This window comes from Neopsephotus bourkii, unplaced genomic scaffold (genome assembly GCF_033783945.1).
Source record: "Neopsephotus bourkii isolate Nb327-2 ecotype Australia unplaced genomic scaffold, CSIRO-AGI_Nbou_v1 NB_266, whole genome shotgun sequence".
In the NCBI taxonomy this organism is placed as follows: Eukaryota; Metazoa; Chordata; class Aves; order Psittaciformes; family Psittacidae; genus Neopsephotus; species Neopsephotus bourkii.
In genome coordinates this window covers 2046520-2063164 of record NW_026900775.1, presented here as the reverse complement: position 1 = coordinate 2063164, position 16645 = coordinate 2046520, and the positions used below count along the sequence as shown (strand labels likewise).

The 16645-nt window shown below is 40.6% G+C and overlaps 1 protein-coding gene across 1 annotated transcript in view; it reads left to right on the top strand.

Annotated features, from left to right (window-relative positions):
- The first annotated feature begins 319 nt into the window (after positions 1-319).
- Positions 320-16645, top strand: part of USP6NL (USP6 N-terminal like) — a 97706-nt gene continuing 81380 nt past the window's right edge. The window contains exon 1 of the mRNA XM_061346198.1: positions 320-1074. Within this exon, the coding sequence (XP_061202182.1) occupies positions 1002-1074 (73 nt within the window). The 5' untranslated portion in view covers positions 320-1001. The remainder of the gene's footprint in view (positions 1075-16645) is intronic.

Here is a 16645-nt window from a genome sequence, read left to right as displayed (position 1 = left end):
GTTTCAGTGTTATGGTAGTTGGCTTCCTAAATCGCTGTCTTTGTGTGGGTAAGGCCTCGCAAGGCTGTGAAGGAATTTGGTCTCCTAAAGTGTTCACAGAGCCTCTTCAGGGCTGACATTTAACTTAAGCCTATAAAACATGATTTCTCAAGGTTTTTGTTTGTTAGCTCCGTAGAGGCTGTGACAGAAGGTACTTCTGAAGTGCCTTTGTATGTTTTCCAAATGGTGTTAAAAACGGTGTGGGGCACGTACTGCAATTTGACTGCTTAAGATTACCTGACAGAAGCAGTGATAGCAATTTAGCTGAAATAGTTCTCTTGGCCTCTGCTGGTGGGAGAGAGAAGAACGCCTGAAATACTCCCAGGATTTCCAGCGTGCCTCCTGGTGTGCAAGAATTCTGTTCACATTGGAGGGTGTCAGAGATGTGCATTCAAGGGGGGGGGAAAGGAGCTGAATGACTCTTTCTCAGGTGTTTCCTTGTGCCTGATGGAGTTTCGATTCAACTTTAATTCTGTGAACAGGTCTGATGCTGGCTCTACACTGCACTGATAGCTCTTCTTAAAGCATTCCATGGAATTTCAGGACTTGAGACAGACTTTTAGAGGATGCAGACACGGCTGCTGAGCTGAGAGGAGTACGTTGCATCTATCCACGTTAATTTTGAGTGGTGTTTTCTGTAGTTTCTTTGTGGTGTGAATGTTTCCTGTAAACTTTATTTAGAGGAATTGGTATGCATTCTCTGCAGTAAGTAATTTTAAAATGCTCTGTAGAAATAAATGTAGGACTGCTTGCAGTTTTTTTGTCTCCTGCTGAAGTCACTTTAAATCCATCTCCCCAGCCTGTACAGTCATCAGGCAGAAATCTTTCTGTGAAGGTAGGTGAGTTGTTCCTGCATCAGTTTTGCTTGAGCATCCTGAAGACAGCCATATAATCACATGTAGTAATGAAACCTGTTGGAATTTTAGAGGAGCATCTAATCTTGTTGATCTTGCTAATGAGCAATGATTCAAGTGCTGCAGATTGTAAAGGATCTGGTGTCGCCAGCAAGACGGAGAACAGATGCTGCTAAGAGAGGTAAGAGCAGCACCGGGATGTAGTCAGTGTTCCGAGTCATTTGCTGTAAATCAGAAATATCTTGGAGTTTGGTTGTAGTTAAATTAAATGTGTGCTTGAAACTTACAAATATTTTTTTCTGTGGCATGTACAGCTGCCGTTATTTGGCTTTGAACTATATTAAACCTAATGATTATCGTTTTGCAACTGCAGCTTTCCCAGAGCGAATCCTCATGACATAAACTCCATCTTCAGCATGATAAATGTCAGGATTTGTAACTGCTGCTTGTGGTGTAAAGATCTTTTCCTTTTTTCTCTGTGGTAAAAACGTTTTTCTTGCCTGGATAGCTCAGGCTGTGAAAATAGCAACTGCGTTCTGTGTAATCCCATCAGAATAGTGTTTTTTTAGAGTCTTAATGCTCTAAATGAGAATAAGAGCAAAAATAGGCTGCTTTAGTGCTTATGGAAATGAGACTGAAAGTCCACAGCTGCACTGCTGCTTAGGTTTTACAATTAGATTAATTCTAGTTTACAACTAACTTCAAAATCCTAAATGGCTCTTGCAAGTGTAGAAAACATGACTTGAAATGCTCAATTCTTGTTTGAAATGAATTGATGTTAAATGCGTTTGTTTTCCTCAGTGCGTTGAATGCTTGTTAGTTTTGCTTCACTGAAGTAGAGCTGCCGTTTCTGGTGTTGGCATACTTACTAGGAACTGATGAAACACGTCTTATCTTTACTTTTACATCTTAATTCTTTGCAACTGCTGAGTATATGCTTTGTAGAAAAAGTAAATAATTTGTAGAGATGTCTGAAAAAGTAATTCCTTTCTTACTAGAGTTAATTTTCCAGGACCACTTGGTTCTTTATTGAATAGATAATGAATAATTTAGGATCTACAGCTTTTGTGTCTGCTTGTTACTATGTCATTGTTCTGTTCTGCCCCTACACGTAATGTGTGGCTATAGGCAAGTGCCTTTTATTTGAAATCACTCATCTAATAACATCAGGGTGCTGTAATTCAAATGAGTTAGTTCATGGAACACCTGTAAGAAAACAAAATGAGTAAAGGTAGAACTGGGCTCTACTGTTACCCTCTTACTCTGGAAAGCAACAAGGCATTTCATAAGGCCAAACTTCCTAACTACTCCTTTGATTTTTGCAATGATTGGTTGAACATTCCACCCAACAGCTGTATAATCTCATCAAGAGTGAATTGCTCTGGTTCTCTGCTCACTGTTCATTTTTGGTTTGTGTACTTATACTCCACTGTATTGGAGGAGAACTGAGGGGATAGGAGCTCTCCTTGCCTGTTGTGCACATAGCAAGCTAGTCAGGCTTGATGTTTATAGAAAGTAGTGTAAGGACTGGTTTAAATAGATAACACCAAACAACAACAACAACAAACTGTTTACTGAAACAGATTCAGTGGAATTGGAAGGGGAAGCCTTGAAGAACATAAGGAAATGCTGATTTTCTCAGTTCTAAAGCTGTGAGCTTTTTCTCTCCGTTTGTATTGCTCCCTTGTTAAAAGACAGTAATTCTGGGTCACTGTTTGGGTGGTATTCTCAAGCTGCTAGTAACTGAACCATTTAGATGTTAGCTTTAACAGAACTTGGTAGTACATTTTGACAAGCAATATTAAGATCTTAACATTAAAAACAAAATAATTCCAACATCCTGCCGAAAACATTGACAAAAGATGCAAAATGCTGACAGACTTGCGTGATAAATACAGCGATCTGAGTAGGCTTTAGTTGCATCTGGTGTATGTGAAGGGCTGTATTCTGCAGGAATGACTCATTCTTGTTATTGTTTTCAGTAAATGGAAAAATGTATTAGTAAAGGAGGAGTTGCTAGGAAGCCCGGTGTGAATGTGAGGTGAATTCACTGAGGCAGGAGGGATGATGTGTGAAGTGTTTACAAATGTGCTTTCAAATTAGTGTTGGGAGATGGAAAAGGTTTTTAATCCCACTCCTGGGGTGCATGCTCTTATCCCCCTTCAAAAAGAGTGCTCATCATTAGAATCTAATTGATTGTGTGGAAGGCTGAAGTCCATTGTTTTCAGCACAGGTGAGAAGTGTCTGTAAAATCTCTTGTCATGGAAAATAGGAACTCATGAAACTGAAGATAACAGCAGAGATACTTGCAGAAGGGTTCTTGCACATGGGGAGTGGAGGAAGAGCGCATCCTAACTCTAGGCAGGAGCCTAACTTGCACTTGGGAGACAACTGTTGCAGAGTAGTATAATCACAGAATGGTTTAGGTTGGAAAGCACCTTAAGATCATCCAGTTCCAACCCCCTGCCATGGGCAGGGACACCTCACCCTAGACCATGTTGCCCAAGGCTCATGTATCAACTGCATATTTCATGTCTTGTACCTAGTTTAAAACTTAACTTTTTAAGGTTAAATGAATGTCCTAACTGTATAACTATTTCTGTAAGTAGTACACAAGTTTGTGGGGGAAAGGATTCCTCCAGCCTTGATTCTCCCAACATGTGCGTTCAGGCTGGGACCTAGAAACGTCGTTGCTAGCCAAGAGTGTCTTTTTGCACCCGTAGTTCCACAGCAAAAGCTTGCTATAAGGTCTATCTTAAGCATAGCTACTGTAAAGAAAGTCAGTCCCTACAGAAGAAATTCTTGCAGAATGTTCTAAGTAACATTCTAAGGAACCCATTGCTAACACCTCGTGGGCTGGGATTTGGATTTAATGGGATAGTTGCTGAGTCTTGATTGGTGTTTTACATGCCAGAGTTTTTCATTGTGGCCCATGCCACTAGCTAAATTAAATTTCATTTTCTGTAGCATAAGAGTTGGTTTACAAATAGAAGAGTAAATCCTGCAAAGCAGTTAGGCAGTGTGAATATGAGTACCCACCTTGTTACCCATGTTCTGTGGTTATGGTTTTGTGTTCAGTCTGAGTACTGAAGCTGACATCAGAAAACCCTTCAGTAGGTTCTCGCTTAGTGATACATGCAATGAAAAAAATCCACCTTGTAATTACGTTCCATAGTCTCCCAATTGCAGGTAAGCTGAGTGCGTAGAGCTTTTTGTTTGCTTCTTATGGTTTTTGGTGTTGGGAAAGCCTACACCCTTATCACATGTTGGTAATGTCAGTTAAAGGAAAAAAGTGCCTCTCATCTGTTTATTGTTAGAGGGGTAACACTTGCTCTGTACGTCTGAAGGTGAACATGAAGTTGTAAAGGCATTCTGAAGAGGATGCTGTTATTTGATTTCATAGGACTTGTATTTCTTAATTTATAAAATGGAAACTCTGTCTTTGGATGAAGACTTAAATCATGCCAGTATAAAATTCTCTTGGTAAGCATTCTAATTCTAAACTAAATATTCCACAAGATCTGAAATCTGAATATCAAGAAAAATATTTCAAATGTTGCTTCTAGAGAAATCCACGTAGAGTACAAATTTATTATTTTCTTTTTTTCTTCCATCACTAAAATCCTGCTTGAAGTCCAAGTTGTTGAAAATAAGAAAGAAGTGTTCATGTTTCCTCCCTCTTTCCTTTTACAGAGGGCCACAGCAGAACTTAGTTGGCAACATCACCTTGATGTTAGGATATAAAAAGAGATGTTGTATTAAAATACTTATAGCAGATGAGACAACTAAATTAAAATCATTGAATTAAAAAGCCATACAGTATTTTAGTGTGAGAGAGAAATCTGGGAGAAAACTTTGGTCTGATTTTTTTTTTTGTTGGGATTGCAAGAGGAGACACCTGTTTGGTCACTGCAGTATTTGGGTCGTAAGCCAAAGATAATGCTCATCAGGGATCCCCTGTATTTCTTCAGGTGGTATATCTTTTATCACAGCCTTTGAGCTTTCAGATAACACTTATAGATAATCTCAGTTTCAAATATAAATTTCATTCTGGAAATGTGGGCCTACGAGGTATGTAAATGTTGGACCAGATAAGGATAATCATGTTTAAGTGTGCCAGTAATAGCTCACACTTGGGTTCGCTTGCAGATGGTACCATGGTAGAACCTTATACTTTAGACTTAGACTTGGCAAGAAATCTGCTTTCTGGTTTTGGTTTATTTGTTTTGGAATGGACTAAGTTGATTCCTTGCAAGACAGAGAAAATAAAATAAAGGTCTGACATAAACTAGTCATGGTATTTGCTCATTACTTTTGGTGATAGGAAAGATACAACCAAATGCATTCCCTCAAGGCAACTGGTGAAACAGTGGAAATTCCTTTCACAGTCTTTTGATTTTTCTATTTGTTATCTGAGAATTTTTCTTCTTGTGGGAGGTTTCAGGCTTACCTGAATTTGTTCAATTTCTTTTTTTAATTATGTGCCTTTTCCTTTCTATTTCTTAGGTTATAATTTTTTTATTTAGTATTTCATTCTGAAGTGACTTTTGTTTTATATATGTGAGACCCATTTTTTCCTCTTTCTAATTTTTATTGTTTCACTTTTCAGTTTCTGCTTATAGGAATTTGTTTCACTCCTTTAGAATTGCCCCACTTTGACATATGATGAACACTGTGTACGAAATGTCTATTTAAAATCAAACTCTTAGGACTTCTTGATTTATTTATTTTTTTTGCCCTGGACTTTTGTAAGAGCAGAGCTGTATGTCATTGCAGTTTGCTTTGAAGTCTGGTTCCACAAACTGATTTAATGGAGCATGCAGCCTAAAGCTTGGGAAGTTCTTGAGGAATTTCTAGGACAAGTTCTTGACCGTCATTGACCAGCATCTCATTGGCCCAATTTTGCAGGCTTGTGTCTGTCATAGCCCAGTGTGTATCTTCTCCATGTTCGTGTGATTTCGTTATACACAGAGCTTTCCTCAGTCTTTTCTTTCAAATACAATCACCTCTCCTACCCTGTGGTGTCTTCTGATGGACAAAATCATGATTTAATGGTATTTTAAGTTGAAAGAACCCTAAGAAAAACTTCAGCTTCCTTGGACTATATCTAGATAGTGGTAGAAAGTAAGTCTTCTCATTCAAGTGTACCTAGAAAGGCTGTTACTATAGGAAAGTTACTATATTTAAAAGCTAGGTGAGATTATGATAATCTAGTGTGACATCTTGCTTGAAGACAGACTGTTGACTATAGCAGTTCAACCCTACAACCAGTGTTATTGCAGTTCATGTGAATATGACTGAAAGTTGGGTATCCATGGGCATTTTGTTGTTGAAGGAATACCACCATAATCCAGATTGGGTAGAAGTAAAGGTTTTCTAGACATTTCTACATGTCTTGAATTACTCTGGTTTTTAGAGGTTAAGTGGGCAGTGGAGAAGATAAGGCCAGAATGTGGATGAACTCTGACAGCAGTGAGTTAAATATATTTTCTTGTGTGTCATTAAATATGGAATTCTGCCCCTGGCAGCCAAGATAACTTACTGTATTCTGCAGCTCATCAGTACATATACATGGATGGCTTCAATTCATTATTCACCAATGTGACCAAATTTAAGTGTATTTCAATAGGCTCTACTGATACCATTATTTCTGTATTAGTTAGGCCTGTTGGATGTGGTTTCACAGATTATTAATGGAGCAGAAGTGACTCATCTCAAAGATTCACTCCTGCCCTGCTTCTGCTGCTCACTTTGTCTCCTCATCCTGATTCAAATCCCTATAGAGCTTCACAGTCACAGTACAGCCATACAGTGATTTGAATTGGGAAGCTGATCCCAATTAAACTATGCTTTTTTTCTTTCTTGTTGGGGTACTTTTGATCAGTTTAACTAATACAGTTGCTGATGCAGCTTCACAAATGCACATGCCAGCTCAGATGAGCAACCAGCAGTGGGATGTGAGTAGATCCATGGAAGCCTTTGCCTGTGATACTGGCCCATGCTGGTGTAAAATGGGGGCTTGCTACTGCAAGAATATGAAGACTTCTATCTGATGGTGATATAAACACAAGCAAGTAATGATACAGTTGGATCACTGTTCAACTGGATACCTGGACACTCACTCATCTAGAGGATTTTTCACTAAAACACTCTGTCTGTGGCTGGCATTCACTGTCTCCGAGTAATAACTTTCATGGGATACCTCTACATTATGGCTTTTCTATTGCATTTCTTATCCTGACAATTCATTGCCCTTTTAGTTTGTTTTTAAAAAAAATAAAAAATGCTTTACATATTTCTTCTCACTTGTGTGATGCCAGATGCAGTGATTAGGAAAGGTCACAGTGCTGCTCAGCCATATGTAGCTGTTAATGACTGACTTCAGTGTGTATTTGGTCTTTGATTATTAGGTAGGTAGCATTATCATTTAACAAAGTACTTAGGTGTTGTATTGTGGGAATTGATCTATGGCTTAGCAGAATGAATACAGACAGCTTGAAGTTGATTTACGTATAGAAGAGCTACAGGAAAATGAAGTACTGCTTGTTCTTTCTGTGTGCTGTAACGTTGGTCAGATGAAATGAGCTGATTTACAAGAAGGAAAACACAGCAAAGACAACTGATCTCCAGCTTCATACCATGATTTTTTATTCCATCATGTGTTAGGGGTATTTTTTTGGGGTGGGACCCTAAACCCATGAACTGTCAATTGTCATACTCTCAATAATCCTGAAATACAACTTTAGCTTTCTTATTTGTAGGTATGTGAAGTACAGTAACTTAACATAAAATATTCCCATAAAAAGTAGGTTTGAAAAAGAATGGAACAGTACACTAACATAATGGGGAAAACCACAACAGGTTCTCAGTGATGTTTCTGCTAGATGGGACTAAAATTCAGTTTGGCAGAAATCAGCACAGTTGTGCTGGCATCAGTGAAGCTGAGCTGATTTGCTCTGTGTGTGTGTATGTGTGCTGTGGTGGTTCCAAAGCTCCAAGAGACATTCCTCTTGTTTCCTTAGGGGGGGTGTGTGTATTTGTATGTAGCTACCGAGTTCACAATTCTTGTTCTGTAGTAAAATGACACATTTAAAGTACTGGAAATGAGTTGTGGATAGGTTGGGGGTTTTCTGGTGTTTTGGCTCTACTTTTCTCTAGGCGCTCTTGCTGGAATTGCTGACTGCTGCAGTTAATTTCAATCCATCCAAGGACAGTCAAATGTAAAGCAGTGGTGAGCTGCAAAGCCTGGGATGGTTTCACTGATACTGCAAGAGTCTAAACAAGCCTCTCTTCATCTAGGTTTAAAAATCCCCAGTAGAAGTATAGCTCTGTATAATTTTTATTGACACAAAATAGTAAAAAATGGAAGCAAGCAATACGCAAGCTAAAAGACTGATGATATATGGTTGCAATATTCTCTTACAGTAATAAGATGTAGAATCATAGAATAGAATCATAGAATGGTTTGGGTTGCAAAGGACCCTAAGATCATCTCGTTCCAACCCCCTGCCATGGGTAGAGATGCCTCACACTCTAGGCCATGTCATCCAAGGCTCTGTCCAACCTGGCCTTGAATGCTGCCAGGGGTGGAGCATTTAGCACTTCTTTGGGCAACCTGTTCCAGTGCCTCACCACCCTCACAGTAAAGAACTTCCCCTGTTTAGTTTAAACCCATTACACCTTGTTCTGTTGCTGCAGTCCCTGTAGAATCAATCCGTATCTTGCGGTTCTCAGTCCTGTGGGCAGTGGGATGCCCCATGTGGCCTTCAGAGCTTTGTACAACTCAAATTCATTGGTTTGCTCCTAGCTACCAGCTAAGGAGAAACAAGAGAGCCAAAGCCTTGTATTAAACCTGTTTTTAAGACTTGTGTTTAGGATCAGTTTAATCTTTCCCTGTTGTAGTATGCAGATGTGTGCTGTTCAATCTGTCTGGACTTCGTTTGTGTATCCCTTGGGATTGTTGCTGGCCTGGAGCTACAGGACCTGCATGGACTCAGCCTTGTGGGCTTCCTGCAGCAGGGGAACCTGCCAGCTGGATGGAAAGACCAACTGAAACCAAGGTGGCTTTATTGGCTTTCTGGAAAGCCAAGAGCACAGCTGTGTGTGGGGAGTCAGGGATTCATTCAAGTGTTTGCTTAAAGTTTCAGAAGGTTAATGGGTTACACAGTTTTCAGCTGGTAAGCGGAATGGATGTGGGTTTCTGGTTTCAGTGATACTGCAGCTCAGACAATGATTCTGTTCTGCCCAAGGCACTTGTCCAGTATGTTTGGAATAGACACAAGACCTTGAGCCTGGATGTGAAAATGGCAAAAGGCTCCCATGTCTTGTACCTTCCCTTATGTAGCTGCTCTCGTGCTTTTATTGTGATGTAAATAAATGCCCAGACATTTTAGTTTTGGATTTGGAGATGTGTGAACAGGCTGGGACACTCTGCCTGAAGGATCCAGAAGAGCGAGCTTCATTTTCTGTCTTGCATTTTCATAGTTCAGGTGAACATATTTTTCTGACCTTGATTTTGGTAAGATCATGGCAATTGTGCATGTGCTGTTTTCAGGGGTGTACAACTTCTTTTTTTTTTTGAAATTTGGACTCTAATGGTAAATATGAATGCTAGCACCTGCGTTTATTGGTTGTGAAGTTTGCACAGAATTTATTTGATGCATTTACAGCTTAAGAAGGTGACAGTTTTGTTTGTTAAGTTGCAGTGGATAGGAACAAGAAACAGTGCAGAGATAGGTAATAAATTTGCCTATTTTTAATAACTTAAAATGTGGTGAATATTTCGAAGTGACAGGGGCTCAGCTGGACCATTCTACAACAGAGAACTATAGCAGTTGGGTGGATGAATGGTGTTTTGGTGTACATTGACAATTCACACGTTTCCTGGACATCTTACCTGGCCTGCCCATAGTATTTAATGTCCTGGTGAGCTTCTAGATCTTTTGGTGTAGCTGCAAAACATCCACACTTCTCAAATCGGGTAACATAGCCATTTCTTTTCTTAGCTGATCATGTCTAACAGCAAATAAAAATCTTGGTTTCTCGGTGGAGTAGTTTCCCTGTTCTGTCCTTGCTGCAAGCCCAAGCATCGTAGAATCACAGAATGGATTGGGTTGGACAGGACCTTGAGATCATCCAGTTCCAACCCCCCTGACATGACAGGGACACCTTGCCCTAGACCACGTCACCCAGGGCTCTGTCCAGCCTGGCCTTGAACACTACCAGGGATGGAGCATTCATAGCTTCCCTGGGCAATCCATTCCAGTGCCTCACCACCCTAACAGGAAAGATCTTCTTCCTTATATCCAATCAAAACTTCCCCTGGTTAAGTAAACCCACTTCCCATTGTCCTATCACTACATCTTCTAAAAGGAATTATCTGTCAGCATTCATATTAAACTTTCCATAAAAATGTTGATTTGAACTGACTTTCCAGATCAAACAGAAAACTTAATTAATGCCAGTTAATTAAATTCTTGGTGGAAATGAGAAAATAAGTACACAGATGCCCAAGATTGCTGCTGTCTCTGCTAATAAAGCAGCTAATGAAGCATTTTCTAGCTGTACCTGGAGGGGGGCAGGTCCTTGGTGGGAATGATTTCCTCAAGGAACTAACCCTGCTAGCATCTGCATCGTGTCCCGGGTGATGTAGGTTTGTTTTTCCTGCTGTTACTGTCTGCAGCATTATTACCTGGCAACATAAATAAAATAGCCATGAAGACACTGGATTGCACTCACTCCTTTCCAGAAGGAGACACCTGAATCAGATTTTATGGCCACTTAACTCTCCACTGCCCACGGTGATGACGAGTGTGATATAAATCTTGGAACATGCCAGCTATCAGGGCTCTGTGTGCACACATGGGCTCTGCTGTAAAACATATCCAGGCTCACTGACCGCAGTTCTTGTAAGCAGCTTCTGTCCATATGGAGAAGCTCATTGATATTCAGCTTGTAGACTTCTAATGCCCTTGTTTGGCAGATACCACTGCAGAAGTGCTGCTGGATTGCAGGTGTTTTCCTGCTGCCACTTGGAAGTAGCTCGAGTGCATACTTAATGTGGAATTTGCAGTCTGAGCAGTAAATCTACAAGAGTTATTTGAAGGGTCATACAGGATTCAATTGTGCCTTTAGTCTTGGGGTGTTCTGAAGACCTGAGGGGGGTTGTAGCTTTTCAGTCAGGTACAATCTCGATGCAAGAGGTTGAAAGCTGTGTGGAGCGCTTGATACTTCTCCCTCTGTTCCCTGGTGTGGGTTTTTGGGTGTGTGTTGTGGGGTTTTTTTTGTATGGTCTTTACTCCATGTGACAGTATAATGCAGGTATTAATGAAATATAGCTGGAATCATAGGAAATCTCTTGATTTCCTTTTGTTTTAATGCTTCATTTAAAAATAGGTTTATATTTCAGAATATAAAAGTTAAGCGTTTTTCATCATTCAGTAAGAGGGATAAGTGATATCTGCGCATTCCTCTATTTGCATCAGTGCAGGCAGTGGTTATATCTGAATGTGAAGTGTTCAGAATATCTTTCTGTCTTCTCCAGAATGAACTGGCAGAGGCCTATAAGCTATGGGTTCATTACACTGCACAAAGCTGACTGGCATATATTTTTTTTCCTTGGAAATTGAAGGGGAAAATGTTTTTTTCTCCTTGATTTTAGATGAGACACATTTTTCTTTTGAGATTTACATAAAGGACCAGGCAAGATTAATATGTAAGCATTAAGGGGAGCAGGGAGAACCTGAGTGTGAACAGGCAAGCTTCCCCATGTCTGCATCTACAGTACGTTCTAGGGCACTCTTTTCCATGCTGCTTTACCTCCCTTTTGTCGCTATTTTCCAGAGGTTAAGGCTAAGTTTCAGGCTTGTTTTTAGAAATACTTTCTTCAGAATTGTGTTTTTAATGATTCTGGTTCACTGATTCTGTCACCGTTAGAAGTGTATCTTTTGTTGTTAAACCGAGTGGGAAATAGCGGTAGTCTGGAGGAAACAGTTTCAGTACAATTCCTGGGTCTCCACAGGAATGTGAGAAGTTGCCTTAATCTGAGACTTCCTCTTTCTGACAGAAAAGGAAATGCTGTTTGTACTAACGAAGGGCCTTTGGTGAGATGAATACGCTGTGATCTTTCATAGAGAAATATTTTTATTAGTGGAACAATTCTTCATCGTTTTCAAGTGTTGGGTCATTTTGAGATGCTTCCAGGGCTCCCCAGTGTGTGCTATACTGCTGAGGGTGGGCATTGCACTTTGCTGGGTGATGGATAAATGGCTGCACTGTTGCTCTGTGTCCTCATTTTTCTCCTTCTGAAAAGAAAAGAAACCTGACTAATCCTTTCCTTTTTCTGATGACAGCTGTACATTGAAAAGACTTTAACATGGGTTGAAAAACCTCTCCTCTATGCTGCAGCTGCACTGAGTCCTGGAGTCACCATGTCTCATCACTCAGCATGTTGTGTGGAGCGTGGGTTACACATAGCAAAGATACCCAGGTCGATAAAAATGTTTCTGTCAATTCTGTGCTATGAATTAGTACCCTTGTTAGGTTCTAAACTACATGGCATGAATGCTAGTTGGGAGCTTGCTGAATCTATAACTGCAAAGCAAAAAAGCTACACAGACTCCAGTTCCCATTGCTATTTATTTTATAGGCGTTGGAATGACCTTCTAAACCATGCAGTGATAATTGCCTGGTTTACATAATGTAGAAAGCTTCACAGAAAGAGTATTTGTAATGATGGAACATGCATTAAAAATCATTGTCTGGTAACTAATAAGAATGTAAAGCCTTTCTATAAATAGTGCACATGGGCTCTGAGGGGAAAAATGAGCAAATATGCTCAGGCAAATCAAAGGATTACTGGTTGTGCTCGCCCTGTGCTGTGTATTTAACAGCAGCTTCCAGACTGTCTGTGTTAGCAAGTAGCATGGCACTGTAGTGACAGATCCACAGTGGAACACTGAGGGTCCAACATCCCTCTGTGTTTCAGCAAGTTGTTTTTCCAGGCTAGATCAAACCTCAGCCTTATTCTTTGGGCAGGACATAACTTAGGAGTGCGCTTGCAGATAGCTGAACATGGAAAGAATCCAGTTTTGCATACTTTCATGTTGCTTCCCAGCACAAACTGAAGAACAGTAAATAGAGATGATTTGGAGATTTGCTTTTCCAATCTAAACTACAGTGCTATTTATAGAATTGTATGGAACATCAGTAGTCTTTTACCTCAGATTTATGATCTTGACATTGGACAGAATATCTTCATGAGCTTTTTTAGGACTAAGTGGAAGTTCTAGTACAATTGATATTTCAGGGGCAGAAAGAGGATAAAGGAATTATGCATTCGTGTACTGAAGACAGACACGACTTGTGTTTGTGTTTTGTCTCTCAAGATTAAGTGCCAGTTTCATGGGAGAGTTACCCAGATATCCACCTGCAACCTGTGGAGGACCATGCTGTAGCAGATACCCACCTGCAGCCTGGGTTGGACCCCATGCTGGGGCAGGAGGATGTGCTCTGAAGGAAGCTGCAGCTTGTGGATGTCGGCTCCTGGAGAGGAGCCCACACAGGAACAGGTTTTCTGGCAGGAACAACAGCTCATGGGAAGGACCGGCACTGGAACAGTTTGTGATGGACTGTATCCTGTGGGAGGGACCCCATGCAGGAGCAGGGGAAAAGCGTGAGGAGGAAGGAGCAGCAAAGACAAAGTGTTACAGACGGACCAAAACCTGCATTCCCCATTCCGCTGTGCCGCTCGGGGTGGGGAGGAAATGGAAGAATTGGGACCGAAGGAGTGAAGCTGAGCCTGGGAAGGAGGCATTGCTTCTCAGTTAACTTCCCTGAGCCAGGTCTGGTTTGCTCATGAGGGTGGTTGGTAAGTGATTTCCCTGTCTAGCTCAATCTATCTCATCTTACTTTCTCCCCCTGCCTGTTGAGTAGAGAGAGTGAGAGCATCTTGGGAGATGTCTGGCAGCCAGCCACCACAACCCACTACAGCTACACCAAAGGTGCTGGCACACTTACACGTTGCACGTGTGGTGTTGTGTGAGTTCTTTCCAGTCTGAATTCCCTTAAACTGCAGGTGATGGAAGCACAAGCCAGGTGATCAGTTCTGTTTTTCTTGTGGATGGTGGTGCAACTCGCATGATCCTGTTAACTGCACAGCCCAGAGCAGCAGCTTGCAGCAGAGCAATGTCTTGTTCAGCAGGTGCTGTAAATCCAGGATGGGATGTCTGAATGATGTCCTCCTACAGTTCTGCTCTCTTAATGTACTGCTGGATTTATCTGCCCATGTCCAAAAACCCCTTCTTAACACTTCCAACTACCAGTCTGTACTAGCTGGTTTTGAAACAGTGTCTATTGGTACAGCAGCAGATTTCTTTTAAGCAATTTTAGCTGGTGTTAGAACTACTGAAGTCATTGCTGGCATTAGGAAAACTCAACAAATTATCCCTCTTGCACAGTAGCCACAGAAATGGCATGATATGGGAAGAGCTAGTAGGAGATAGAATTGAATTAGGGTTAATGGGAATACATTTCAGTGTGAAGTGTTTTTTGGGGGGGGAATGTGCAGATGGACAAGGAGGGCACAACATTTATTTGCCATATCCTAAATTCCTGCTTCTGTGGAATTGTTGTTTAATAGTGATTTGGTTTGGGCTTTGTTTGGCTGATTGCCTTTCTTGGCAATTTCTGATTCCTGTTTCATTTAAAGCAACTTTTCTGCAGTATTGTGTATGAGCTTTCCCTTGCCAACTTATTTTTGCCTGCCTTTTATCTATCACACAGGTTTCATCAGTTAACTTCATAGATTCCTTATTAGTGGGAAACCAGTTGTTTCCAATTAAAAATGAGGAAAAAAGTTATAAATCAGCTTCAGATTTGAGGATAATTTAATACAAAGATGTTACAAAATTGTTGTAACATGAAAACTCTTCCAGTTCTCTTTTATTATTTTGAATGTTTTTTTTCTTCCACAGTTAAAACAACTGCAGCTGAGTTTGTTTCCAAACCATTCTTTTTCAGTCCAAGACAAACCCGAAAATTTCTCCAATTAAAACTTGGTCTAAATCCTTTAGTCCCTTGTGAAAGGCTGTGTTTGGTGTTCCATTTATATGAACATACAAGCTTGAACTTAAAATACTGATGGCTAATGATGAATGCATCATACAGGAACTCCTGATATGGGAGTAGTAATGATATACCAGTTTCACTGAGAAATAGCTGCTTCTGAGGTCCAAGAAATCAAAGTTCTCCTGGCCTGCCCTGAAGTGGTGATGCAGATTGTACCTGGCAGTCAGACCAGCACAGTGGCTTCTAAATGTGGGAGCTCCCTATTTGTATAGTATGTGTATTAATTAAATTGAGCTGCCTAAAAGGTGGAACCAGTTCAGAGTCACCTTATTTGTATCCCTTTCATGCTGGTAAGTGTTTTTCCACAGGTCTCATTTGTGTGGGCTTTGGCGAATAGCTGTGTTTTTCTCTGTGTATATGGTGGTGTGTTTTTGTCATTCAGAAAGTTACTTACAGTTCAGTGGGCCCCTTTACACTAGCTTTTGGCGCAGCCTCGTGTGCCCTATTTCTTCTCCATCCTTCTCAGCCTGTGCAGTGTTTTGCCTCTGTATTCACAGAAAGGAAATTTCCATGGATTTTTCTTTAGGTTTTAGATTTATTTAGTTTTGTGTTCATTTCAGCGCTGTGTGTGTGTGCAGAGAAATACATAATGCTGCTGATCTAACGTACAGGTGGGAAGGATGAAAATAGAGGCAAGGCAGTGGGGAAGTTGATACTCAAATCTGATGGGGTAGTTGTACAACAACGCAGTAAAAACTTCGAGCAACTCAATAAATTTTTCATGTATATAATTTCCTTTTTGAGTTGGTATTTGTAGTTTTGCATATTAAAATACGATGGAAGATATCTTGTAAAATCCATTTCTGTTGACTTTGAGTCCCTTACCCCTTACCGATGAAGATGCTTTAACTTGTCAGCTAATTATATTCTGGCAGTTTTGTACATCATCCTATTAAAATGCTGTTCCCCAAAGAACACATCACCCTTCCCTCCCTCCCTGTGGGTTTCTGTATCCTCTTTTCATACTGTTTGCACGTGTCCTTTTCATTAGGTATGACTTCATGTCAGTTGTCATTCTTCTGTTTTTCTAGTCTTGGAAAGGGTTATATTGCCAGAAAGCATGAAACAGATCATTGGTCTGACAGCGTGTTGTGTGTCAAGGTATAAGTTGCATTGGGCAGGCTGTATTTCTATTGGCCCTGAAACTCTGGCTTTTGTAGGTCTGTGTGCTGCAGCCTTCGACTGTATCCCCAGCATCTGAATAGACATGGAGCACTCAGAACCATAATAGCCTTTCATTACATTCCCACCAAAGAGTTTTGATTTAGTAAAACCTGAGTAGTTGGGGTGCAAACCCATGTGTTTGTCCTGTGCCTTCACTTAAAGTCCTCGAAGATCTATCCCTTTATGTGAAGAAAAATGTGGCTTAGTTTGTGTTGGAGCCTGTGATTCAGTGAAACACCATGGCAGCTCAGTAGCCCCTGATGAATAGTGGCTGTTTGTGACAGGGTTTTAATGAGGGAGAGAACTTCCCCCAGGAAGTGCATCTGACTCATTTGTCAGAGAAACCTGTCAACACCACATCTGAGATGGCTTGAATGCCACCCTGGGATTAAGCAGCCTATCGTACCTCAGGTACAAAGTACCCTTTAATGCTTTTGTTTTTCTACATTTTCATAGCACAT